Source organism: Phacochoerus africanus, chromosome 5 (genome assembly GCF_016906955.1).
Source record: "Phacochoerus africanus isolate WHEZ1 chromosome 5, ROS_Pafr_v1, whole genome shotgun sequence".
NCBI classification, from domain to species: domain Eukaryota; kingdom Metazoa; phylum Chordata; class Mammalia; order Artiodactyla; family Suidae; genus Phacochoerus; species Phacochoerus africanus.
The window spans coordinates 49,041,232-49,068,198 of NC_062548.1; the positions used below are offsets into that span (position 1 = coordinate 49,041,232).

General features: G+C 42.5%; 1 protein-coding gene across 1 annotated transcript in view; it reads right to left on the bottom strand.

The window, feature by feature from the left end:
- Positions 1-697: 697 nt before the first annotated feature.
- ACOXL (acyl-CoA oxidase like) overlaps positions 698-26,967 on the bottom strand; it is a 362,457-nt gene continuing 336,187 nt past the window's right edge. The window contains 1 exon segment of the mRNA XM_047781208.1: positions 698-2,218. Within this exon segment, the coding sequence (XP_047637164.1) occupies positions 2,018-2,218 (201 nt within the window). The 3' untranslated portion in view covers positions 698-2,017.

The following is a 26,967-nucleotide window of genomic DNA, read 5'->3' on the forward strand; positions in this document are numbered from 1 at the left end:
TGCTAAGGCCAGAGAAGGCAGTGCAGAGGGCCGTGGGCTGGCGGGCGGCTCATGGAGAGCGGTAGGGAGAGCGCAATACCTCCCCACCCCTCCTCCCTGCACGCCTACGTCCCACTAGTCTTTGGCGTCAGCGGCCCCAGTCCCGCTCCTTCCCTGGGAAACCAAACTCGGTAAACGCCTCCGTCCTCCTCAGGGTCGTCACCCTTATCTGCCATTTCAATGCGCATTCCCGACACCCACGGTAGAGGAATGGGGGGAAGTCTGTTGGAGAGACCAGGCTAGATGGATTAGAGCCTGTTTAGGGGCCTCTAACTCACACCTCGGAAGGGTCAGTCAATGCAAAGAAGCAAGTCCCACTGTCTGGCTACTTCGGTCAAATTTTATGTTTTGTAAGCAGATACTGAAATGTCAGCGTGATAGAACAGTCCCTAGATTAAAGTCTTAGCGCATCCTCCCAAGAGTCCTTAGTGAAGTAAAAGAGAACCAGGGTTCCTGGAGGGATTTGAAGACGCTAGCCAGGCTCCCCCTGGGATTTCGCTGTAGAAGGGAAAGGACGCGGGTGTAGTCGCGGCTAAGTGGACACAGAAGGGAGAGGTCTATAGAGCTTGGGGCTCTGGTCAACGGTCCAGGTAGTGGCCGCAGGCGAACTTTGTGCCTTAACCGGCTGGAGTGGTACCTGGGGAGAAAAGAGACCAACCTGCTGTGCCCTGCTGGGAGCCCCAAATCTGCCACGCGCCAGACTGCTCCATGCTCTCCGTGGCGTTGAACGGCGCAGACAAGGGCCGGAAAAGAACCACACAGAAGAAACCCTGACGGTTGTCTTCTGCTTCTGTGCAGCTCCGCCGCCCCCGCGTCGTCTGCTCTAGTGACCCAGCAAACACTTTAAAAAACGAAGGAGTGGGGGGAAGCTGCCCTCTAAATGCTCTTATTTGGGACACAACCAGGAGGTCGGCTCCGAGGCGGCTGTTCGTGCAACCCAGACTGTGCGGAGGAGCTTCGGCCAAGAGCCCAGAGTCGGGCGACCGCAAGCCCTTCCCGCCCTCTTCCGCAACCTCAAGAAGGAGCAGCGTAAGAAGGGACCGGTAAACAGTAGGTCTCCGCTTAGGTCCTGGAGGTCGTCGCCCTTGTGGACACTAGCAGAGCAGAGTCCCCTTCAGCCTCCTCCACGAGATGTGAGGGAGAACGGAGGATGGCTTGGACTGAAAAGGGAGAATGAAGTCGGGCGACATCTACGGCCTTCGCTGGAACCACAGGCGTCGCCGGCATGGGCTCTCCAAGTTCGGAAGACAACTTAAGGCAGTGTAGTCCCCATCCTCTGCAAGCAGCGGCAGCGCCTTACCAACAATTACTTTCTTTATTAAGCTTTGTCTATATTTATGATCTCCTCAAAAGTAGGTTACACTTTCATTTGGTAAAAATGTTTTCCACGCCTGCGGTCCATCAGGAAGCTGTCTGCCTGGGAGGACGAGCCCTAGGTCGTGATTTGCCCAGAGCAAAACTTCAGGCTCACACTCCCCTTGCCCTGATCGTGTGTTCCCAAGGGGGTCTGATTTACTGGCAGAGCATCGTTTGCTGAACTGAACCTTTGCCCGAGGGTGTTTGATTTTTATGCTTTTATTCTTATTTTCTACCCAGCACCACAGTCTTTACAAATCACTGGGAATCTGAGTCACCACTGACAACCGGAGACCTTTGGTGGCAACCAGCTCTAGAGCGCGCTCAAAGGGAAGCCCACTCAGCCTAGGGGTATCTGCTGCTGAAGGCGGCAGAGGTCGTGGCCAGGCCAGTAGAGGTTACTGGGAGCGGATAAAATGCTGCACTCCCGGGGCTGCTGCCTGGCTCCCTTTCCCAACAGCCGCAGTGCGCTTCGCCAGCTTCTGCGGGATCCCCTCTCCACGACCAAAGTCCCTGAGCGCCGCGGCGCAGCGCATGCCAGCTGGCCTCGGGCCCCAGCTCCAGGCGTCTGAGAAGCGTAGTGGCAGCTGCGGGCGCGCCACCACCCTTCCCGCCACATCCGCTATAACTTGGCTCCCAGCTTGGGCCGCGGAGACCGCGCTCCTTCCCGGACCAGGAGATGCGGAGGTGCCGGGTAGAAGGCCCAGGCAGCCATCGGGTTGGAGATTCCAGCGATTGGTGCGTGGAGGGAGGTGTGCGGGATGTTAAAGGCGGAGATCACCCTCAGGGCATCATCCTTCACTGAGTCGCACAAATCGAGCAACTGCAAAACACAACACAAAGAGACAGGTCAGATGTTGGCTCACTCATAGTGATCTGTGCCACGGCTTTACGCCCACCCGCCAGGCCCCAGGCACACCCAGCAGCCGCTGACACTAGCTTCCCTTCCGATTTTCCGAGACCCAGGAGGGTAGAGACTATTGGTCACCCTCACAAACCTTTTTTTCATCTTAGGAATGACTAATTCTGTGACACTCAGTCTGGCGGAAGCCAGCTGATTCTGTAAAGGGATGGAAGTGAGCTCCGAATTAGCAGGGAGCTGGACACCAAAATCGACTTTCCCCTTTCCAGCCCTTCTCTCTCCTCTCCCCCTCCTCCCCTCTCCCCCTCTTCCCCTCTCCGCCCCACCTCCAGTCCTTTCCCTTTCCCTCCGCTCCACCTCCAGAGTGCCTGGGGTGCCACCCTCTGGCGCACAGAGGCAAGTGAACAGAAAGAGCCTCAGAACAGGTGAACCAGTGTCGGCGACCTGCCCCAGTTCTATCCCTACTAGCGCCTCCCACTCCTGGCTGGCCACGGTTCCGAAACACCTGCCTAGTGGGACTGGAGGACTAAGAACGGGCACAGGCAGCCTTGTGCACCTTCTACCTGGCTGCTGTGCCCCATCTACCTGTTGGGGGGGATTAACACCAAGGAACCCCTCTGACACCCTCCAAGTTCCCACAACCTCAGGAGGGCACAGAGAAGACTTCCCCAGGCTTCCCCACAGAAGGGGGAGGGAAATGCAGGCCAGTGGTTTTGGAGGAGCTGCAGTGAGTGTGTTTTTATTTCATTTTCCATGGTTTAGGTGCCAGAAAAAAAAAACTATCAAAAATAACAGATTGTTTTTCTAAAACTTGGCAAAAGGGTAGGGCAGAAGAACAGCTTTCCTTTCCACTTTCCTCCATTTTTCAAGTTTTCAGCCAGCTGTAAACTTCCTTCGCTCACCAAATTAGTTAGCCCCCAGGTTTTATGGGTTATTCTTAGGGTTTTAAAAACATCACTTACACCAGCCCCACCTTTGCCCTCATGGTGGCGACCCTCGCTGAGCTGCACTAACACTGTTAAGACCACAGTTCCTTTGCAGCAGTCCAAAATGCCATTTCAGGTGTTCAGAGACAATGGGGGGGGGGGTCCCCCAGAGGTGGCGGGAGGATGGGGGAAGGGCATGGATTTTAATAGTCCAACAACCTATCCTCCCTTAAAAGGTGCTCTATGACATCAGTAATTTCTAATGAAAACCTTCATTCTTTACCCACTGTGGTTAAACATCATCAGATCAGTACTGAAAAGACTTTGATCACATTTGCAAGATGCACCACGATGAACTTTCACTGACCAAGATTTCAAAGTTTGTAATTAATACTCTTGACAAATCCCTGACTAATCTGTCAACTCTCAATGCCCCTACCCACAGAGTTCAAAACCGTGAGATGGTGTGCAAGTCCCTAAGCCTTCCACATTTTGTAATGTCATAATTCAAGAGAATAATTTCCTGGGGGGGGGGTTAGCATTATGAAATGCAACCAATTCTTGTCATATATTCCACAATAGGGGGAATTCAATTACTCAAATGACCTTTGTGTGGAAGAAAGTATGGGTTTGGTCTGCCTGGTGCTGGACCCAGAATAAGGGTCCAGAGATAGAAATTACAGGAGGCAGCTGGCTCTTCAGTACCTTCACAACTTTAAAAGACAGAATAATATATATATATGTGTGTTTGTTTGTTTGTTTGTTTTTCCAGAGAAAGGAAGCCAATGGCTGGTGAAGAAGAGAGTTTCCTTCTATATAAGTGTTCAGAGACCAAACCCTCCAATGATACTCTAAAGAGGAATGCTGGGTGACTGGGGAGATTGTTATGTTGGTTGCGAAGATTCTTTCTAAACCTAAATTTCTGGAGCTGTCTGAAATACCTCTCCCCTTCTCGCTTTCTCCATTTATCACAGACTGTATCACAGATAGTAGGGTCCAGATGGAAGAATCAGGAGTTCCCTGGTGGCCTAGTGGTTAAGGGTCTGGCATTGTGCCTGTCCGGCACAGGTTTGATCTCTGGCTGGGGAACTCCCTCCTGCCCTGGGCATGGCCAGAAAAAAAGGAACTCTAGAAGGCAAATCACCAGGGCTTGCCTTATAATCATTCTCCACTTCTTTTTTAAAAAATTTATTTATTTTCATTTTTGGCCTCCCCATGGCACATGGTGTTCCCAGGCCAGGGATCAGATCAGAGCTGTAGTCGTAACCTAGGTTGACGCTTCAGCATGCCAGTTCCTTAACCTACTGTGCCGAGCCGGGATTGAACCTGCACCCCAGTGCTCCCAAGACACTGAAGATCCCCTTAGGCCATGGCAGGCAATCCTCATCCTTCACTTCTTCAGCATCTTTGTGAAGGACTTCAGCCTCCAAAAGAAATCTTCAGTAAGAGCAAAATGTCAGTGATGGGGGAAAAAGACAGAAAATATTTTCACTCATGTAAAAATTTAAGTTCTCCTGTACCATTAGTAGAGGGAAACAGACAGAGCCTGGTCAGGCCCAACTAGAGGCAGCCAGTGTGATGGAATGGAGGGCACCTCTGTCACCTCGCTTCACCAGGACTGCAGTGTTCCTGACCCAAAGATTTCTTAAACAAGGATGGCCAGCAGGAGTTCATCTCCAAGGCTTGGAATCTGTCCATACTACTCCTGAGGGGTTGGGAGGATGGAGTGAGGTAATTATACAAAGGCCACAGCATAAGCTGTGAAAGGTAGGAAAGCAGAAACTGTCCATTTACACGTGAACCTGGGTGCAGAATTGACAGTATGTGAAATCAGACAGGGGTAGGTGGGTGCAGGACCCACCACTTCGATCCAGTTGGGTTTCTCTTTATTCTGTGATGTCTGATAATTCTTATTTAAGACAGCTTTAAAGAATATCCTCCTGGAGTTCCCATTGTGGCTCAGCAGTTAACGAACCCGACTAGCATCCATGAGAATGCAGGTTCGATGCCTGACCTTGCTCATCGGGTTAAGGATCCGGCGTTGCCATGAGCTGTGGTTCAGGTTTCAGACGTGGCTCAGATCTCACGTTGCTGTAGCTGTGGTGTAGGCCGGCAGCTGTAGCCCTGATTCAACCCCTAGCCTGGGAACCTCCATATGCCGCAGGTGCAGCCCTTAAAAAAAAAAAAAAGAATACCCTCCTTAAAGAAGGTTTATGCTTTCATCAGCTGAGGTGGTGGACCCCACTTGCAGTGTTATGGCAGCCTGAAAGTGACAAGCTGAGCAACAGGTACAGAGACACTGTCAAATCAACCCCTTGGAAGTGCCTGAAACTTTTCATAATGATGTGTGCTCACATGTGTGCATGTGAAACAACATCAGAATGAACTGCTTCATTTCGGTATCACCTTCTGCAGACCATGGTTGAAAGTGTTAAGTAAAAGGAGCATTAGCACACATTTCTTGGGCACAAATTTTTTTTTTTTTTTTTAGGGCCGCACCTGCAGTATATGGAAGTTCCTAGGCTAGAGGCTGAATCCGAGCCGCAGCTGCCAGCTTATGTCACAGCCACAGCAATGCCAGATCCTCGCAGTGTTGGCAAATTACACAGCAGCTCACAGCAACATCAGATCCTTAACCCACTGAGCAAGGCCAGGGATTGAACTCACATCCTCACGGATACTAGTCAGGTTCATTTCTGCTGAGTCACAATGGGAACACTTCCTCTTGGGCACACTTCTAACATTTCTCATTGAGAGAAAGGTCAATTCACCTGTCTTCACCACCCATGGAAATGTCATCCACAGTTTTCCATGCTCTATTTGTTTTTTTCTTAAATTATAGTTGATTTACAATGTTATGACAATTTCCGCTATACAGCGAAGTGACTATCATACATATATATACATTCTTTTTCCATGTTATCTTCCAACATGTTCTATCACCAGCGATTGGATATACTTCCCTGTGCTATTCAGCAGGACCTCATTGCTTATCCATTCTAAATGCAGTAGTTACATCTACTCACCCCAAACTCCCAGTCCAGCCCACTCCCTCCCCTCTCCCCCTTGGCCACCACAAGTCTGTTCTCTATGTCTGTGAGTCTGTTTCCGTTTTGCAGATACGTTCACTTGTACCACATTCTTGATTCCACATATAAGTGATATCACATGGTATTTGTCTTTCTCTTTCTGACTTACTTCACTTTGAGAATATCTAGTTGCATCCATGTTGCTGCAAATGGCATTATTTTGTTCTTTTTTATGGCTAAGTAGTATTCCATTGTGCATATGTACTACCTCTTCTTAATCCATTCATCTGTCAGTGGACATTTAGGTTGTTTCCATGTCTTGGCTATTGTGAATAGTGCTGCAGTAAACATAGGGGTGCATGTATCTTTTTGAATTATAGTTTTGCCCAGATATATAGCCAGGAGTGGGATTGCTGGATCATATGGTAATTCTATATTTAGTTTTCTGAGGAACCTCCATACTGGTTTCCACAGTGGTTGTACCAATTTACATTCCCACCAACAGTAGGAGGGTTCCTTTTTCTCCACACCCTCTCCAGCATTTGTTGTTTGTAGACTTATATAATGATGGCCATGCTGACTGGTATAAGGTGGTACCTCACTGTAGTTTTTATTTGCATTCGTGTACTAGTTAGTGATATTGAGCATCTTTTCATGTGCCTACTGGCCATTCATATGTCTTCTTTGGAAAAATGTCTATTTGTTTTTGTCCTGGAATCTGGTGTGAGGATCCTCTCCACTCCCTTCTGTAGCCTCTTATTCAGACCTTCATTATGTCCTAGAGATTCTTGTCCCATAGGGTTACCTTCCACAAGTGTTATATTGATCTGATCATTCTTCTTCCCCAAAGCCCATAATCACTTCCACCTGCTTCTCAGGTTAAGTGACAATGATTGTGAACTTGAGTCCTTTCACGGCATAAATTGTTTCCTCTTTCACCACCCAAGCACCATCTGCACTTAACTTTCTACTGGTAAAATAAAAGAATCATATCTTCCAGGGAAATATCTCGCCTCCCATCCGGTACTATTTACTGTCTGGACCTGGATCACCACATTTTCCTCTCCCTCACTTGGCACACTGGAACTTAACCAGGTCCCTTTTGAGCTTTCTGGACTTGGTTATAGATTTACTGCCTTCCTTTGCAAAGCCATCCTAAAATACTTGCTGTGATGGCCAAAAGAACATGGACAGGGCATTTCATTTTGCCAAGGTTCAGTGTCTTCATCTGTCGAAAAGGGCTATTACCTCTCTCATAGGGTTTTGTAAGGCTCAAGTTAAATAATATGTAATACTAATCAAGCATTTAGCATGACCAGCCTTGTCACACAATAGATACTAGCTAGAAACCGATGGCCTCCATTTGTTTTTCTAACACTTTTATTTTCCCTGAACACTTCATTCATATCTATATACCGCTGTATGACTATAATATATATATTTTTTCAGTTCAAAAATTTCCATTTGTTCTTCTTTACAGCTTCAATCTCTTTGCCGAGACTTTCTATTTTTTAAATGAACTTCAAGTGTACTCATAATTGCTTGTTGGAGCACTTTTATGACAGTTACATTAAAATCATCAAATAATTCCAACATCTCTGTTATCTCAGTGTTAGTATCTATTGATTATCTTTTTTCATTCAATTTGATGGATGTCTTCCTCATTTTTAGTATGATGACTGATTTTCAGCTGAACCTTGGACATTTGGGGTATTATGTTATTTTTGTTTTCCTTTGCATTTAATATTTTTATTAAAGTATAGTTGATTTACAATGTTGTGCCTATTTCTGCTGTACAACGAGGTGACTCAGATATATATATATATATATATCTACACATATATATACACATGCCAAAATATATATATTATTTTCCATCGTGGTCTATCCCAGGAGGTTGGCTATCGTTCCCTGTGTAATACAGTAGGACTTTGTTGTTTATATTAAATTCTTTTATACTTTGAATATAAATTTTATAATGTATAGTGCTATAACCTGGCTCATCTATTTTGGGGTATTATGTTATGAAACTCTGGTCCTCATTTCAATCTCTGGTTGTAACTGGCCTCCTCTGATTGTGCCTTGCCAATGTCAGGCAGCAAAAGGATCTATCTTCTGGGCATTACTAAAAATCTCTTCCCAAACTCACTTGGGTCAATAACAGGAAGTCAGGGCACAGGAAAAGAACACACTTGCTCTTGGCAGGTGACAGGACACCATTCAGTCTTCTGCATTACATGCCACAGGAGAGTGATGGCGGAGAGGCTGCTGCCTGCCCTTGGAGAGCCCTTCTGGCTTTGGCTGCTTGGAAGAGTGCAGCCAGGACCAGGGAAGGTTCTGTGCGTCCCCCTCAGGATGGCCTCCTGTGCCTAAGCTGACCTTGAGGAAAGGACACTCCACCTTTCAAAAGCATAATAAACCCATTGGAAAACTATTGATTTTAAAGAGATATATTTTGGAGCCTATCTTTCAGGAGGTCTGGACTGGTTAAAATAAAATAATAATGCCTGGAGTTCCCGTTGTGGCTCAGTGGTTAACGAACCCGACTAGCATCCACGAGGACGAGGGTTCGATCCCTGGCCTCGTTCAGTGGGTTAAGGATCCGGCATTGCCGTGAGCTGTGGTGTAGGTCGCAGACGCAGCTCAGATCTCGCGTTGATGTAGCTGTGGTGTAGGCTGGTGGCTGCAGCTCCGATTCGACCCCTAGCCTGGGAACCTCCATATGCTGCCGGTGCGGCCCTAAAAAGAAAAAAAGTAAAAATAATGCCTGTTCTTACATGCTTCTTTACCACAAAGATGCTACTTAGATCAGGCACCTCCATGAGCAGTCAGATTTAACGTGATTAGCCTTTAATGTGGATGGATGATAAAAGAAGTTTATGTGGGAATCTGACCCCCAGATGCCTGAGGAGTCAGAGGTGATAGGTCTGCCAAAAATTCTCCCACCAGAGCACACCAGGCAGCCAAAATGTGGATAGTCCTGTCCCTGGGGGCAATAACCTTCCCTGACCTGTTTTCTTGTGTGTGAAATGACATCATGTATGTGTCTTAAAGGTGATTTGCAAGAGTGCCCTTCTTGGTATCAATCATTATAGCTGGTTAATGCACAGAAATGGAAACTTTTAAACTTATCAAACCAAACCACAAATACACTCACTTTAAGATAGCAATGACACATACTTTTTAAAAGGGATCTCTATCAGCTAGCCTTTACTTTCTAAGGGGTTGTTAGATATTGGTGGGCTATGCATGTAATTTTCAGCCCATTCCTTCTCACTGGATTTCAGATTAACTATATATGGAGCCAGAAACACTCAAAGAGGGGGAACCTTAAAACAATTAATCAACAAATCACTTTTAATCTAAAAGATGGGATAAGGGGAAAAGGTTGAAGAGTTTGTTGAAACAAGGTTTCCATATTGCTCCTGGCTGTCATTCATGGCCTTTGCTGCTGTTGTGGCATATAACTGAGGTTTTGCCTAGGTGTCTCTGGCCACTTTTGCCTACCTTTGTCTTCTCCTGCTATTCTATGCTTGTTTTGTTCAATCCTTGTCCCCATTGGACATTGCATAGATAGATACCCCCAGCCTTTGTCAAGGATTCACCTGGCCCATGCAGTGTCTCATGGCTCACATCCCAAATGGCTAAGCATGTAGAGATGCCGAGTGAGCCACGTGGCTGTCCTGATATAGCAGCCTCCCTATATTTCCAGAATCTTTATAACAGGGTTGTGCAGCAGCCTCTCAACTATGCAACCCAGGTTTTCTGTGCTCAGCTTCTGGGGACTCACTGGCTGTGCGCCTACTGTGGGCCTTAATGTAAAATTAACCGCCTCCTTCAGTCCCCACAACAACTTTGCCAGGCAGCAGCCCATTTTACAGATGAGGAAACCAAGGCTTAATGTATTTAGGATTTGGGGAGTTCCCTGGTGGCCTAGCAGTGAAGGATCTGGTGTCATCACTGCTGTGGCACAGGTTTGATCCTCAGCCCGGGAACTTCCACATGCTACAGGCATGGCCAAAAAAATATATTTTTTTGAAATGTAGGATTTTGTTCCAAGTGATATACCTCAAAAATAGCACAACTAAGGTTTTAATCCAGAGCTTTCTGCTTCCACAGCTCTGCCAACCTGTTCTGCCTCCATTTTGCCCCCAGTACCTCACTGTTTCCAGCCCCTGGAGGGTATGGGGTGTGGCATTGAAGAAACACTTCCACCACAATAGCATGGGTGACCTGCAGTGTTCTCCCTAAGTCAGAATTGATGTTCCACATGTGCCTGGTTTGGAGAATGAGGGTCTGACCAGCCACACAACCTCAGATTCCCCAAGAAAACTAGGGCAGTAATAAGTGGGGGTAGTGGTGACAAAGGTCTCTGGGATGTGGCCACTGAAGGAAAGTGCCAAGGACACTGGCTTCAGAGCCAGCGGCCATGACATGAAAGGACCCACCTGAGGATCTGGATGCTCTTCCTGAGAAGGATGAGGCTTCAACCCTTCAGAAAATAGGCCAATGAGGCTCACATACAAGCGCTTTCAAGAAACAAGGGATGCTCTCCCGGTGGAGGGAGGACCACTTGTTATGTGGATTCTCCTCCAGGAAGTCAAGTGAACCCTTCTGCACAGTCCCTCCCTGCTCCTCTGGTCCACACCTTCCATCACCAAAAAAAATTTAAATCCCTTCAGAGAGCAGCAGGCTGGCTGTCAAACAGTGATCGAGGAAAATCACCTCAATCAAGTAATTTCCCTGCAGCAGTGGCCACTTCTGTGAAGACATCTAAGCACAAAGGCCATGCTCTCTTCCATCCACTCACCTCTCTTGAAGACTTGCCTGCCTCTGCAGACAAACATTCTCTAAAACATCAGAGTGGCAGCCCTATAATGGCAAATTTGCCACTTTAGCTCCACATGCCAGGTAGCAGTCAACAAAAAGAAAATCAGACCTGAAGTCTTCACATGGAGTGCAGTCACACAGAGTGCTGTGATTCTGGCTCTGACAATTTACCCAACAACCACAGGAAAGGGAAGCTCCACTCTCATTTCTACTGACCACTGGCCAGCTCCTCAAGGTGGGGCCAAACCTTAGCTTGTTGGTCCCAAGAACACATACATTCTCAGGGTTGCTAGGGCCAAGTTGAAATGAAATCCTGTGGTTCTGTTAAATAATAAAGGCTCTAGCTTATTCTCTTCTCTGAATCAATATAAATGATATTTCATGTTGATGACCTCTTTATCTGATAAAAAATATTTAGCACAGTATGAAATGTTAGCATGGAGAAATTGCCTTCCTTACCAAACAACAATAGCGCCTTCTTTTAACCTAACTAGAGAGTTTATTCTGAGGAGAGGTGACTCTACCTTCAAAGAATTCTTCCTATTGCAATGCTTTTTGACCAAAGAGCACAAAATTCTGTTCTTTTGTAAGTATTACCGACAGTGCCTAGTTCAGTAAAGAAATGGGACTCTGAATCCTGATGTGATTTCTTTATCTCTGAAATGTTGGGACTAAGGGAGTTTGGCACAGAGTGAGTATTTATAAATATTATTATTATTCGTATGTTCTTTAGTTAGTAATAAGAAACAATTTCTTTATAACTCTGGCATTTTTAATAGAAAGTCTGCTTAATCATCATGACCTAAAACAAGAATGCTGAGACAGAGGTATCAACTCTAACCACTTAATAAGAACTTCTGACATTTATTCGTACTGCTACTGATTCATAAGAGGAAAAGTTTAAAAAGAAGACAAGTGCATATAGCCTTCCCTTTAGAATACAGGAAACCATATAAAAGTATTGGCAATGGAATTAAAGTAACCACAATGCTGCTCTTGGTAGCATTTTCTACAAAGACATTTACATGAAATGAGAAAGAATATTCAATTAGGTGGTTATAATAAAGCTTCACTATTAGGTTCTCACCTTTTCATACAAAAGATTATGGCCTTTTAATCAACTGACAGTTCAGTCTTGTAAGTACAGACCCAAAAAAATGTGAGCATACCTAAGAAAGGATAATTTTCAGTCAATTTTTTTTTTAAAGAAGCAGAAGCCCCACAGACTGCCAAAACTAAATATACAGTAAGAGTTCAAAGTTGTTGCATTGAAATTCCCTGTCCATGAGTCCTGGAATTTTGAATTTCATTGACCCAAATGATTTAAAAGCAAATGGCAGGCCTTATAGTTAGGATGTAAAAAGATTCAAAAGAACTTTTCTCCCATGGAAACAACTAGAAGTTGAACCCAAAGTTGAATCAAAAAAAAGTTGAATCCAAAATTGAATCAAAGATTTCTGAGACTGTGATCCAACATCCTCCCAACTCAACTGACAGGACCAAGACAACTGGGATGGGGGTGGGGCTTGGGCACAATGACCTCAGTCTAATTAAAGCAGCCCCAGCTTAACCTGACCCTAGGTGGAATCTTAACCATCAGCCCCTCACCCTAACCACTAGGCAAAAGAAAAGGAAATTAAAAAAAGAAAATAAAATCTGCTATACACAATGTCTGCAAAGAAGCAGGAAAATAGAACTCAAAATCTAGGGAAAGCACAAATGGTAAAAGCAGACTTACAGATGACTGGGTTTTAGAATTAACAGATGAGGATTTAAAAACAATTACTATAAATGTGCTTAAGAATTCACAAGAAAAAATGGATGAAATGGGATAAATATAACCCCTGAAAAAGAATTAAAGGAGAATTTTAGAGCTGAAAAATGGACTATTTTAAATATATATGTGCTATTATTATTGTTATTATTATTTTGCTTTTTAGGGCTGCATCTACGGCATATGGAAATTCCCAGGCTAGGGGTCCTATCAGAGCTATAGCTGCCAGCCTATGCCACAGCCACAGCAATGTGGGATCCGAGCTGAGGTTGCAACCTACACCACAGCTCAAGGCAATGCCAGATCCTTAACCCAATGAGTGAGGCCAGGGATTGAACCTGCAACCTCGTGGTTCCTAGTCGGATTTGTTTCTGCTGCACCATTATGGGAACTCCTATTTAAAATATTTTATTTAAGAATTTAAAATATTTGGAGTTCCCGTCGTGGCACAGTGGTTAACGAATCCGACTAGGAACCATGAGGTTGCGGGTTCGGTCCCTGCCCTTGCTCAGTGGGTTAACGATCCGGCGTTGCCGTGAGCTGTGGTGTAGGTTGCAGACGCGGCTCGGATCCCACGTTGCTGTGGCTGTGGTCTAGGCTGGCAGCTGTAGCTCTGATTAGACCCCTAGCCTGGGAACCTCCATATGCCGCGGGAGTGGCCCAAGAAATAGCAACAACAACAACAACAACAAAAAAGAATTTAAAATATTTAAAAATGAAACAAACCCATTCACTGATAGTCCTAAGAGCAGAATGAACATTTCAGAAAAAGATTACGACACTTGAAAACAGATTCATATAATTCTAAGTGGGCCAGAGAGAAAAAAGGGAAAAAAATGAAAGAAACATCAGTGCCCTGTGGGATTATAGTAGCAACTTAACATACATGCCATTGGAATCCCAGAAGTCATAGAGGAGGAAAAACAAAATTATAGAAGACATAATGTTTGAAATGTTTCCAGGTTTGATATAAAACATCCCCCGCATATTCAAGAAGTGTGATAAAAACCAAATAGATAAATATTAAAACAAAATAAAACAAAAAAAAAACCACACCTAGGTATATCAGTAAAATTGCTTAAAACAAAAGATAGAGAAAAACCTGTAAGCTTAGAGAAAAGTTAATCTCATGCATGGGAAAATGTTAAGAATGATACTGAATTCTTATTAGACATAAGGCAAGAAAGGAAACAACAGGATAATAAATTAATGTAAAATTTGACATAGAGTGAAATTGTCCTTTAAAAATGAAGATGAAATTTAAAATTTTGTTTTGTTTTGTTTTTGTTTTGTCCTTTAAGGGCCGCACCGCAGCATATGGAGGTTCCCAGGCTGGGGTCTAATCAGAGTTGCTGCTGCCAACCTATGCCAGAGCCACAGCAACGCAGGATCTGAGCCATGTCTGCAACCCACTGAGCAAGGCAGGGGATGGAAGCCGCAACCTCATGGTTCCTAGTTTCTTTTCTGCTGTGCCACAACGGGAACTCCGACATGCTCTTTTTTTTTTATTTCTTTGTCTTTTTTCTTTTTTCATTTTTGGCTGCCCCATAGCATATGGAGTTCCTAGGCCAAGGATCAGTTCCAAGTCACAGTTGTGACCTATGCTATAGCTGCAGAAATGCCAGATCCTTAAGCCACTGTGCTGGGCTGGGAATTGAACCTGTGTCCCAGGGCTCGCAAGAGCTGCAGATCCTATTGCACCACAGCATGAACTGCAAAACTGGGAGATTTATTTCCATGGACTCTCACTACAAAAAATCCCTCCCCCAACCCAATTTTCTTTAGTCTCAGAGGATTAATACCAGATACAAACTCTGATCTACAGTTTTATGCAAAATCTCTCTGAAATAATAAAGAAGATGAAGGAATATTTTTTCCCCTCTTATTATGAAGCCAGCATAACCTGATGCCAAAGCCTAACAAGATTATAACAAGAAAATAAAATTAAAGACCAATATCCCTTATGAACATAGATGCAAAAATCCTTAACAAAATGTTCTCATGTCAAATCTATATATATTATGGACAAGCACCATAGCCAGTTGGGATTTATCCCAAAAATGCAAGATTGGTTTAACATTCAAAAATCATGAATAAATCAAAATTAATCAACAGAATAAAGGAGAAAAATCATATGATCAATAATGCAGAAAATGAATCAGAAAAAGCCTTTAATAAAATTACAAAATATTCAGAGTTCCTGTCATGGCTCAGTGGTTAACGAATCCGACTAGGAACCATGAGGTTGTAGGTTTGATCCCTGGCTTCCTCGGTGGGTTAAGGATCCAGCGTTGCCTTGAGCCGTGGTGTACATTGCAGATGTGGCTCGGGTCCCATGTTGCTGTGGCTCTGATGTTGGCCAGTGGCTACAGTTCTGATTAGACCCCTTGCCTGGGAATCTCCATATGCCATGGGAGCAGCCCTAGAAATGGCAAGAAGACAAAAAAAAAAATTACAAAATATTCAACATAGTAACTCAAAATAAACTAGGAATAAAAAGGAGCTTCTTCAATCTGATGAAAGATAGCAATGAAACATTTACAATTAACACCACCAAAATACAGAACACTTTCCTCCTAAGACTGAGAAAAAAGCAAGGATGCCCCATTTCATATTTCCTTTTAACGATCATCAGCAAGTCTTAGCCAATGCAACAAGACAAGAAAAATACATTAAAAATACAGATTGGTAAGAAATAAGTAAAATATTTCATTTATAGATGACATGATTGAATACTTAGAAAATGTACAACAATTAATTGTTTGTGTACTAAATATGGAACATTTATGTAACACAAATGCAGAAAATTAAACTTTAAAATGTCATCTGCAATAGTTTTAAAAAATGTTTTAAAAACTTTAGAATAAATTTAATGAAATGTGTTCAAGAACTCTATTAATGAAAATTACAAAACATTGTTGGAAGGAATTTTTTAAATGGAGAGATATACCATGTTCATGGATTGTTGAAATGTTAATTCTCCCCAAACTGATATATGGATTTAATGCAATCACAATCAAAATATTAGTTGGCCCCTTTATTACCCAGGAAATGTATAAGCTAACTTTTAAAAACATTTGGAAATACACAGTCCTAAGAATAGCCAAAACAATCTTAAAAGGAATAAAAAATCTGGAGGACCTACATTATCTGGTATAGGATTTACTATACTGGTCAAAACAGAATTGGCAAAATGGTAGGTAGCTACATGAATGGAATAGAATAGACTAGAAATAAACCCACATTTACATGGTCAATTTATTCTTGATAAAGAAGTCTAAATATTTTAATGGGTAAAAGACAATCTTTTTTAACATGGTGCTTGAACGCCTGAATAAAACAATAAGCCTCAACCCCTACCTCACAGTATACTCAGAAATTAATCTGAGATAGAACAAAGGCCTAAATGTAAAAGTAAAAATCATATAGCTTCTAGAAGAAAGCATGAGAACATGTCTTTGCAATTTTGGATTAAGCAAAGGCTTCTTAGACAAAACCCAAAGGCACTAACAACAAATTTTAGGTTAAAAATTTTATTCCATCAAATTAAAAAACTTCATATTCTCAAAAATATTGTGAAGAAAATTAATAGGCTACAAACTGGAGAAAAGCCAAATTCCTGTATTTAAACAACAACAACAGGACACAGTTTAACATGGGCAAAAGATTCAAGCAGATACTTCACAAAACGAAAGGAAAAACCAAAATGCAGCCAAAAGAGTGCTCAACACCATTAAATATCAGGAAAATGAAAATTAATATACAATAAGATACTGCTACAGCCAAATTAAAAGGCTGACAACAACAAATGTCAGTGAGGATATGGAACAATGGAACTCTTACACATTACTAGTGGAGTTGTAAAATGGTACAGTAGTGTTTGGGGAACTGTTTATGGCAGTTTCTTAGTTAAGTAAATGCCTACTATAGCATTCATTAATCCCACTCCCAAGTATTTACCAAGAGAAATGAAAACCTATATCAAAAAAAAAAAAAAAAAAGTATGGAGTTCCCGTCGTGGCGCAGTGGTTAACGAATCCGACTAGGAACCATGAGGTTGCGAGTTCGGTCCCTGCCCTTGCTCAGTGGGTTTACGATCCGGCATTGCCGTGAGCTGTGGTGTAGGTTGCAGATGCGGCTCGGATCCCACGTTGCTGTGGCTCTGGCACAGGTCAGTGGCTACAGCTCCGATTCCACCCCTAGCCTGGGAACCTCCATATGCCGCGGGAGCGGCCCAAAGAAATAGCAAAAAGACAAAAAAAAAAAGTATAAAAATGATCCTGCCAATCTTATTCATAATAACACCAATGCATCACATCCCAAATGCCCATCAACAGGGGATTAAACAGTTTTTTCCATACAAATTCATTTAATGCAGACAAAATTAAAAGTAAGTCTTAAGTCTCCAGTAATTTTTTTCTTCCCATGGGTGAGTATAAATAAGACATGGTAATACCTATGGAACGATGCATCTAAAGTCAGCTGGAGGTAGCAAGGCCAATTTCTGGAGTCTGCCCAAAGGAATTGGACTCCTAGTAGAGTCCTAGAGAAATCAGCATTTGAAAGGGAGAGGGAATTGGGAGAGTTCAGCAGAGATCTATACAATGAAATACTACTCAGAAAAAAAAAGGAAAAGCTGAACTACAGAATATCTCATAAACATAATGCCGAACAAAGGATCCAGTCTATCTGCTTTCATTCCTAGGAAACTCTGGAACAGGCAACCTGGGCAGTGGTAATAAGGTCAGAACCTTGGTTGGTGAAGGGGAGGGATGAAAAGAAAAGGGACTGAGGGAAATCTCTTAGGTAATGAATGGGGTGTGCCTTACACAATCTACCATTCCATTTATCAAAACTCATTGAATTGCACCATTGCCATCTGTGCATTTCAACGTATGTAAAATAGACCTCAAAAAATTTTTTTAAGAGAAAAATAAATAAAGAAAAGCAATTTGGTGAGAGCCAACATGTGATTGCCAACAATTTCTTTTGTCAGGTAAGAATAACAAAAGTACTACCACTATTATTTTATTTAAATGATAATTTTCAGCCCCTAAAGAGTAGTACTATCCTAATAATTATTTTCATTATGACAAACTCAATATATTTTGTTTCCCTCATTTTGCCACAGAGAGGTCAACTATTTTCCTAGATAAGTTCTCGGTGGGGGCTTATGGAAAACAGGATCTCAGGTCAACAAGGACTGGAAAAGATCCTTCAAATAAAGTGAAGTATTTTCATTAGATGAAACAGTGGCAGGCAGACTCTTCAGCATGAGAAGAGACATACCATGGATGGCTCAAGTGAAATGGGACTCAACAAGCAAAAGGTCCGGGGAGACCACTGACCTGGGGTCAAATGAACTCAGAATGCATCCTATCAAGATCCTATCAAGACATCATGTCCTCTTTTATTTTCTTTTTTTTTCTTTTTCTTTTTCTTTTTTTTTTTGGTCTTTTTGCCTTTTCTAGGGCCACTCCCACAGCATATGGAGATTCCCAGGCTAGGGGTCAAATCGGAGCTGTAGCCACCCAGCCTACCCCAGAGCCACAGCAACTCAGGATCCGAGCCGGAACTGCGACCTGCACCACAGCTCACGGCAACACCAGATCGTCAACCCACTGAGCAAGGCCAGGGATCGAACCCGCAACCTCATGGTTCCTAGTCGGATTCGTGCCACGAATTCGTGCCACTGTGCCACGACGGGAACTCCCATGTCCTCTTTTTCAAAAATCATAGTCAAAGCTCACTTCTGGAGAATGAGTGTACTCTTCCCTACTCTCCCGCTAGGCACAACTACAACCCCTGAACATTAGATATGAAACAAACATAAGAAGACTCTGAAAGATGAGGAGATGATTGCCTAGGGACTTTAGGACCTCAGGAGTGACACAATGGTGAATTCCCTGGGTTTTCTTTCCCTTCCCTTTCTTTCTCTCTCTCTCTCTTTTTCTTCTGGCTGCACCTACAATATATGGAAGTTCCCAGGCTAGGGGTAGAAGTGGAGCTACAGCTGCCAGCCTGCACCACAGCCACAGCAACAGTAGATCCGAGCTGTGTCTGTTACATACACCACAGCTCCTGACAATGCTGGATCCTTTAACCCACTGAGCAAGGCCAGAGGTTGAATCAGTGTCCTCATGTATACTAGTTGGGTTCATTACTGCTAAGCCACAAAAGGAACGCCTCTCTTGACCTCATATATCCCACACTCAGAGCTAAAGAAACTGGCAACCCAGGAACATCAATGGATGCAGACAAAAATCTCAACAAAATCTGATCTTCCTCCCAGGAAAGGGGCAGCCTAATAGGACAGACAACTTTTAGACAATAGAGGCTCTATTCCAGCCAAATACCCTAGAAAAACTGTGGCCCCCACCACCACCCAAGCCTTTCAGGCTGAGTGGGCTGCTTGGTCTTCCACCCTCATTTGGATGTAATGGGGTCAATAAATAACAAATGCAAATGCTGGCAAGGATGTGGAAAAAAGGGAACCCTAGCACATTTTTGATGGAATTGTAAATTGGTGCATCCACTATGGAAAACAGCACAGGTTTCTCAAAAAAAAAAAAAACCTAAAAATAGAACTACCAGCAATTCCACTGCTGGATATATAAATGTAAAGAAAATGAAAATATTAATTGAAAAGATACATGCATCTCAATGTTCATAGTGTTATTTAAGTGTTATTTATAATAGTTATAATATGGAAGCAATCTAAGTGTCCATCAATAGATGAATGGATAAAGATAAATGTATGTATGTGTGTGTGTATATATATACATCACATCTTCCATATCTACATCTATATCTCTCTATATATATACTCAGCCACAAAAAAGAATGAAATTCTGCCCTTTGCAATAATGTGGATAAACCAAAAGAGTATTTATGCTTAGTGAAATAAATGTCAGAGAACGACAAGTACTCTATATTATCACTTATATGTGGAACCTAAAAAAATAAAACAAATTAATTTATAAGCAAAACAGAAACAGACTACAGATACAGAGAATGAAATAGTGTTTACCAATGGGGAGTGGGAAGGGGAGAAGGGTAAGATGGGGTGGGGGATTAAGAGAGACAAACTACTGTGTATAAAATAAACAAGCAACGAGAATATATTGCACAGCCCAGGGAAATATAGTCACTATGTGGTAATAACTTCAAATGGAGTAAAATCTAAAAAAATATTGAACCACTATGCTATACACTTGAAACCAATATAATGTTTTAAATCAACTATACTTCTATAAAACACAGAAAAAGAAAATGCAATGATCACAATAAAAATTCAGTGGATAGCCTCAACACCAGAATGGAGGAGACAGAGGAAAAAATTAGTGAACTGGAAGGCAGAATGATAGACATCTGAACAATAGAGAGAAAATATACTGAAAGAAAAAAATGAAGAGAGCCTCAGGGTCCTGTGTGGTTATAACAAAAGATCTAACTTAAATGTCATCAGAATTCTTGTGGAAAAAGAAGAGAAACTGAATGAAATGACTGGGAATTCCCCGTTTTGGCAAAAGACATAAACTAACAAATTTAAATTTAACTAAAAAGCTGATCGAAACTCAACCAGAATATATTCAAAGAAATCCACATCACAGCACATCATCATTAATCTCCTGAAAACTAAAGACAAAAAAAAAAAAAATCTTGAAAGCAGAGACAGAGAAATGATGCTTATTCATAAGGGGAAAAAAACAGTTTTAACGACAGTAGAGTCTCATTAGAAACCATGAAGCCTAGAAACGCTTTCAAGTACCGAAAGAAAAGAACTCTCAACCCAGAATCCTATATCCAGCGAAACCACGCTGCTATTTTCAGATGACATGTTTGTCTATATAGAAAATTCCAGGAATCTACAAGAACTCCTAGGATTAATAACATAAGTTCAGAAAAGCTGTAGGATATAAAATCAACATATAAAAATCAATTGTATTTCCATATACTAGCAATGGACATGTGGACACTTGAAACCAAATGTGCAACTCCATTTGCAATCACTCAAAAAAAGGAAGTAATTAAGTGTAAGTCTCACAAAACATGTACAGGTCTTATGAGCCACAAACTATAACATGATGATCAAAGAAACAAATGAGAGCTATATAAATGGAGAGATACACCATATTCATAGATTAGAGGATTCAATGTAGTATTGATGTAATTTCTCCAAAAATCAATACACAGAAAGATTTTTTTGGTATAGACAAGACTATTCTAATAGTTACATGAAAAGGCAAATAATTAGAATAACTAAAACTATATTGAAAAAGAATAAAGTTTAGGTAACTAAACTAATCAAGACTGACCATATGGTATCAGCAGATAAATACATAGATCAAAAGGAGCATGCAGAAATACAACACATAGATGCCCAAATGATTTTCGACCAAATCATTAAAGCCATTCAATGGAGAAAATATAATCTTTCAACAAACTGCTACTAGAGAAAGCGGATAGTGGATATGTACTCCACAGATAAAAGAAAGAAAGAAAAGAAGGAAGGAAAGAAAAGAAGAAAGAAGAAAGAAAGAAAGAAAAAGAAAGAAGAAAAGAAAGAAAGAAAGAAGGACAAGAAAAGAAAGAAAAGAAAGAAAGAAAAAAAGAAAAGGAAGAAAGAAGAAAGAAAGAAAGAAAGGAAAGAAGGAAAGAAAGAAAGAAAAGGGAAGAAGGAAAGAAAAAGAAAGGAAAAAGAAAGGAAGAAGGAAGGAAGGGAAAGAAGGAATCTCAATCTTACTCTCCTACCTTATACAAAAATTAACTCAAAATTGATGGTGGACTTTAAAATGTAGAAGTTTAAAATTTTTAGAAATGAAACACAGGATAAAATCTTAAGGACCTAGGTAATAACTGAAAAGTTCTGAGACTTGTCACCACAAGTACAATCCATAAAAGAAAAAGTTGATAAACTAGATTTCATCAAAACTAAGAACTTGTACACTGTAAAAGACTATTTTAAGAGGATAAAAGGATTTTAATCAATGGTTAAAAAAAATCCAATTAAACATGGGCAAAAGACGTGAACAGATATTTCACCAAAGAGTTATACAAATAGCATAGAAACTCATGCAAATATATTCAAGGTCATCAGCCATTAGGGAAATACAAATGAAAACCACAATGAAATATTATGTATCTACTCGAGGGGCTAAATACAAGATAGTGACACCACCAAGTGCTGGAGAGGATGGGAATAACTGCATCACTCCCCCATTGCTGGGGGAGATGTAAAAGGTTATAATCATTCTGAAAGACAGTTTTGTTTTAGGAAGTTCTTAGAAAAAAATCAACATCCATCCACCACAGGATCCAAACATGGCCATCCTGGGCATTTGATCTAGAGAAATTGAAACTTACATTCATACCAAAACCTGAACACAAATGTTAACAGCTTTATTCTTTAGGATCAAAACTAGGAAAACCCCAGATGTCATTTAAGGAGTGAATGGTTAAATAACCCTCGAGGCATCCATATGTGGAATACCACAGCACTAAAAAGAAAACCAGCCAGCAATATGTCAGCATCTTGGATGACTCTCCAGAAGAGTTTGCTGAGTGGAAAAAGTCAGTCCCCAAAGGTTGCAGTATTATGCGATTCCCCTTAATACCACATTCTTAAACAGACAACATTATAGTGATTGAGAACAGATTGGTTGTTGCTAAGGATTAAAGGGGAGGTGGGGAAAGGGGAAGAGGGTTTGGCTATAGAGACACCACAGGAGGAACCCTTGTGGTGAAGAAGACACTCTGTATCTTCACTGTATCGCTTGTCAAGATCCTGGGTGTGACATTGTGCTCGAATTCTGCAGACAATACCATTGGGGGAGACTAGGTAAAGGGACATGCAATAGCTCTGTATTATTATTTACAACTGCATTTGAATCTATGATTCTTGCAAAATAAAAAGTTCAGTTGAAAGATAAAACTCTCAGGTAATTCCCTGGTGCGCTTTCACCTCTGCAACCTGGGTTCCATCCCTGGTCTGGGAACTGATATTCACTGCACACCACAGACAAAAAAGTAAAATACCCCCCCCCCCCAATAATTGTAGTCAGATGGTTCTCCGGGTAGGTTTTCTTGTTTGTTTGTTTGTTTTTTGTCTTTTTGCCATTTCTTGGGCCACTCCCGCGGCATATGGAGGTTCCCAGGCTAGGGGTTGAATCGGAGCTGTAGACACCGGCCTACACCACAGCTCACAGCAATGCCGGATCCATAAGCCACTGAGCAAGGCCAGGGATCGAACCCGAAACCTCATGGTTCCTAGTCAGATTCATTAACCACTGAGCCACAAAGGGAACTCCTCAGGGTAGGTTTTAAGAAAGGCATTTTATATAAGCGCAGTAGGAAATTCTCTTTTTAAAAAATCTGTCTTCTTTTTACATGGAGCAAAATGTATGCAGAAGTACAAACAGCAAGTATATATCAGCTTGCTGAATTATTACAAAATGAATACATACTTGTAACCATTACCCAGATTAAGAAATAGGACACCTGTATCCCAAGAGACTGCAAAAAGTCACACACTTGAGCTGGCATTTTTTTCTTGCATTGTCTCAGCAGTAGCTAATCAGATGAACAGAATTACTGCCTGGTTGGTATAAGGCATCACATCTGTTATGTGAAGAACCAGCTGTCCAGGGAAAGAGGAGACAGAGGAATATTGGTTTTTTATTGAACTGTGGGTTCTCACAAGTGAGTCCTGTCCCTTCTCTGTCCTTTAAGATGAGGTCACCCCTACTAGCTTCCTTTCTGTGGTTTACTGAGTACCAAGTACTTAGAGTGCCCCAGAGAAGAGAAATGGAATAGAACACAGCAACATCTGATCTCTAAAATCAAAGGAAAAGAGCAAACTTACTATCAGAGAGAGAAAAGCAACTATGGACACATTTTATTTTATGAAAAGAATGGAGTTCTAACTACACTACTAATAATTTCTACCAAAGTGGATGTACGAGGGATCATTTCTGTTTCAAGTTCAGTAATTCATTTAAATTTTCTTATTATGGAGTCATAATAAAACCCACCTTGTCTTTAACTGTGAGTGAGGTCTTTCCTGTTAGTTTGACCAGCTGAATTTCACCTCTTAAAAAGTCTTTTTTTGGGTGTAACACAGCTACTCTTAGGAACATATTTCAAAGAATGGAAATTCTTACTGTGCATCCTGAAGTGAGGGGATGAATTCACTCAAGACGCATGGAGAAGGGTGCCCTAATTTCCCAGCACTTCAAATACCTCCCCCCAAAAGCCTGGAATAATGCAGCTGCCAGAACTCAGAGACTGGAGCTCAACAAAACAAGTTGCTCTCTCCTGCAGTTATAACAAGCTATCCTTGAATGAAGGAAATGGAATGAGCCTGGCTCTCCCAGACACACAAAGCCGTACTGTAAGGCAAAGCATGAGGGTCGACCAGATGGCTGCCACGAGAAACCAGGATTGCAGAGGTGGTGACCTTAGGGACCACTTTACTGGCCAAAGTGAAGAAACACATCCCACTTGTATTTTCTTAACCTCAGTTGAATGGCCTGCATTTATCAGTTCAACAATGTATTTTATGACACTGAAGAGCAGACTTGGGCCAGAGAAGAAGGGTAGGAGGAAGGAAAAAGAGATTTCCCCTTTTCTTAGAGGTACTTTGTTGGGACTGATAGTTTTTCTGTCCCTCTGTTTGAGGGTCTCTGGCTCTGGGAAAAGTAGGTGGACCAGGACACACTCATATTTTAGTTCCTGCCATCTCTTGGAGGTGAACCAGGGATTCCACAGAAATGAAAGGAAGTTAGAACGAGTTTTGGGGATGCTTTCAAATTGAAACAAAGAAAAATTTTAAAATTTGACTCAATTGCATTCCCTGGATGACCACTCCATTGCACTGTCACTTCCGTTACAACCATACCAGCTTCTCCACCCAGCCTGGAGGACATAGCTAAGAGTTCTCAAAACTGCATCATTTTCTCATAGCCAAGTCAGATGGGCTGTACTTGGTGGATTGGATGGGGTTGGGGGACCAGAGAAATCAAAGGAGCCAAGTAGCATCCTGGCTTTGGGGTCTGGTGTCTGCACATTCTTACTCCAAGCCCATTTCCTAAGAATAAATCAATGTGTTAGTGGCTCCATCTATTCAGAACTACTTGAATGACCCATTGATCATGGGGCTTGACTGTTTTCCCTCCTCAATGATTTGACTATTTGATTGACTAAACTGAAACTGAAACCCAAACCTTAATGGTTGGTTTAGACTTGAGCAAATACAGAGTAAGAGCCAAGTTCACTTGCCATACACAGGTTCCCCAGGCTCTCCTTGCTGCAGCTAGATCTCGGAGCAGTTCTCACTCAGGGAGAAAAAGAAGGGTTCCTTTTACTGGGGTGAACCAGGGCCATTAGGTGCTGGGTCTGCCCCTGTGACCACTTGCTGGCAAGGGTAAAAAACAGGACTTGGGCTGGTGCTGGTGAATCTGAGCATCACCCTAGCACACCAAAATGAAAGTGGTTGGTCTAGAGGCATGGGAGAAGGACTCAGGTGCCAAAAGGTGCCAGTCAACTGCTGCTCCAACAGAAACAGTGCACTCAGGAAGGAACTGGCCGGTCACGACTCAAACCGGACATCAAGGAAACGTCTGAGTGAAGGACTAACAGCTGTGGGTGTAACATGATCAAAAAGACTGCAGAGATGTCAAGATTGATTGGACATGGTCATGATCAGTATTTATTTTCTTTCTTCCTAAACAGGTCTCCGGCTTTTAACACTGTTGCTCTTACAGGCAATTTCCCATGCCCTCTGGGAGGTGGAGAGGATGGTCCCCCTGGCCACAGTGCTGGGTTTTGCAGCCCTCCCTCGCTCCCCTGCAGGTCCTTTCCAACCTGCAGTCTCACACGGTTCCATCCTTTGGGCTCAGGGCAGGAAACAGAACCTAATTCAACATTTTGCTCAGTATTATTTTCACCACGCTGAATAGGGTCTTTTTTGATCTGCAACCCACAGCTGGGCTGTGATTATCTCAGCACACACAGACTGAAAAGCTTCCTCCCGGGTGGATTTCCTAGTGCGAGCTGACCACACATCCATATGCACTCACTTCTCCGATTGTCCCCAAGAACCACTGTTCCAATGGAGGTGGGGGTGGGGGGGTGGGGGGGGGGTGCAGGGCAGGCGGGACAGCTGTGCCCAGGAGTTCAGGGAGCAAACACTCCACACTCCAACGTGAAAAATGAGGCTGCTCCAAAACTCAGTTATCTTTAGGGGCTGGTATAAAATAAGGTCAAAGATTACTCAGCGCCAAATATTCATTTACATTAAAATACATCTTTAGGAGTTCCCCTGGTGGCGCAGTGGTGAACAAATCCGACTAGGAACCATGAGATTGCAGGTTCAATCCCTGGCCTTGCTCAGTGGGTTAAGGATCTGGCATTGCTGTGAGCTGTGGTGTAGGTCACAGACGCGGCTCGGATCCTGCAGTTGCTGTGGCTCTGGCATAGCCTGACGGCTCCATATCCGTCTAGACCCCTAGCCTGAGAACCTCCGTATGCCATAGGAAGTGGCCCTAGAAAAGGCAAAAAGACAAAAAAAAAAAGAAAAAGAAAAAATCTTTATAGGACTTCCCTTGTGGCACAGCAGGTTAAGGATCCAGCGTTGTCTTTTGTCACCACAGTGGCTTGTGTTGCTGCTGTGGTGAGGGTTCAATCCTTGGCCCTGGGAACTTCCACGTGCCCTGGAAGCGGACCAAAAAAAAAAAAAAAAGTCATTTTAAAAGCCTGAAGTTTTTCTTTTGTTTTATTGTCTTTTTAAAAGCCACATGAAGTTGGTTTTAGGGGAGATACACCACTGTTAATTGTTAGGTTATTTTGAAAGGTTTTCCTCCTTAAAATGAGACTCAACCAATGGCTACTCCTTAATGCTGATAATTATCTAAAGTAAAATAAATATAAATGTCTAGGTTAATGAAGACTGAAACAGGATAATGCCTGAATAGTAAATTTCCCAAGAACAAAGCACACAATTATTCTATACACACCCCCTGCAAAAGTACTTAATGGGTAAGGCACAGAAACCTTTTACTTGGGGACCTTGTTATAATGGAGCCCTGGAGGTACCACCTCTGGACAACCTTCAAGCCAAGGTCCCAGAATGAGAGCACAAAGGTAGAGGTG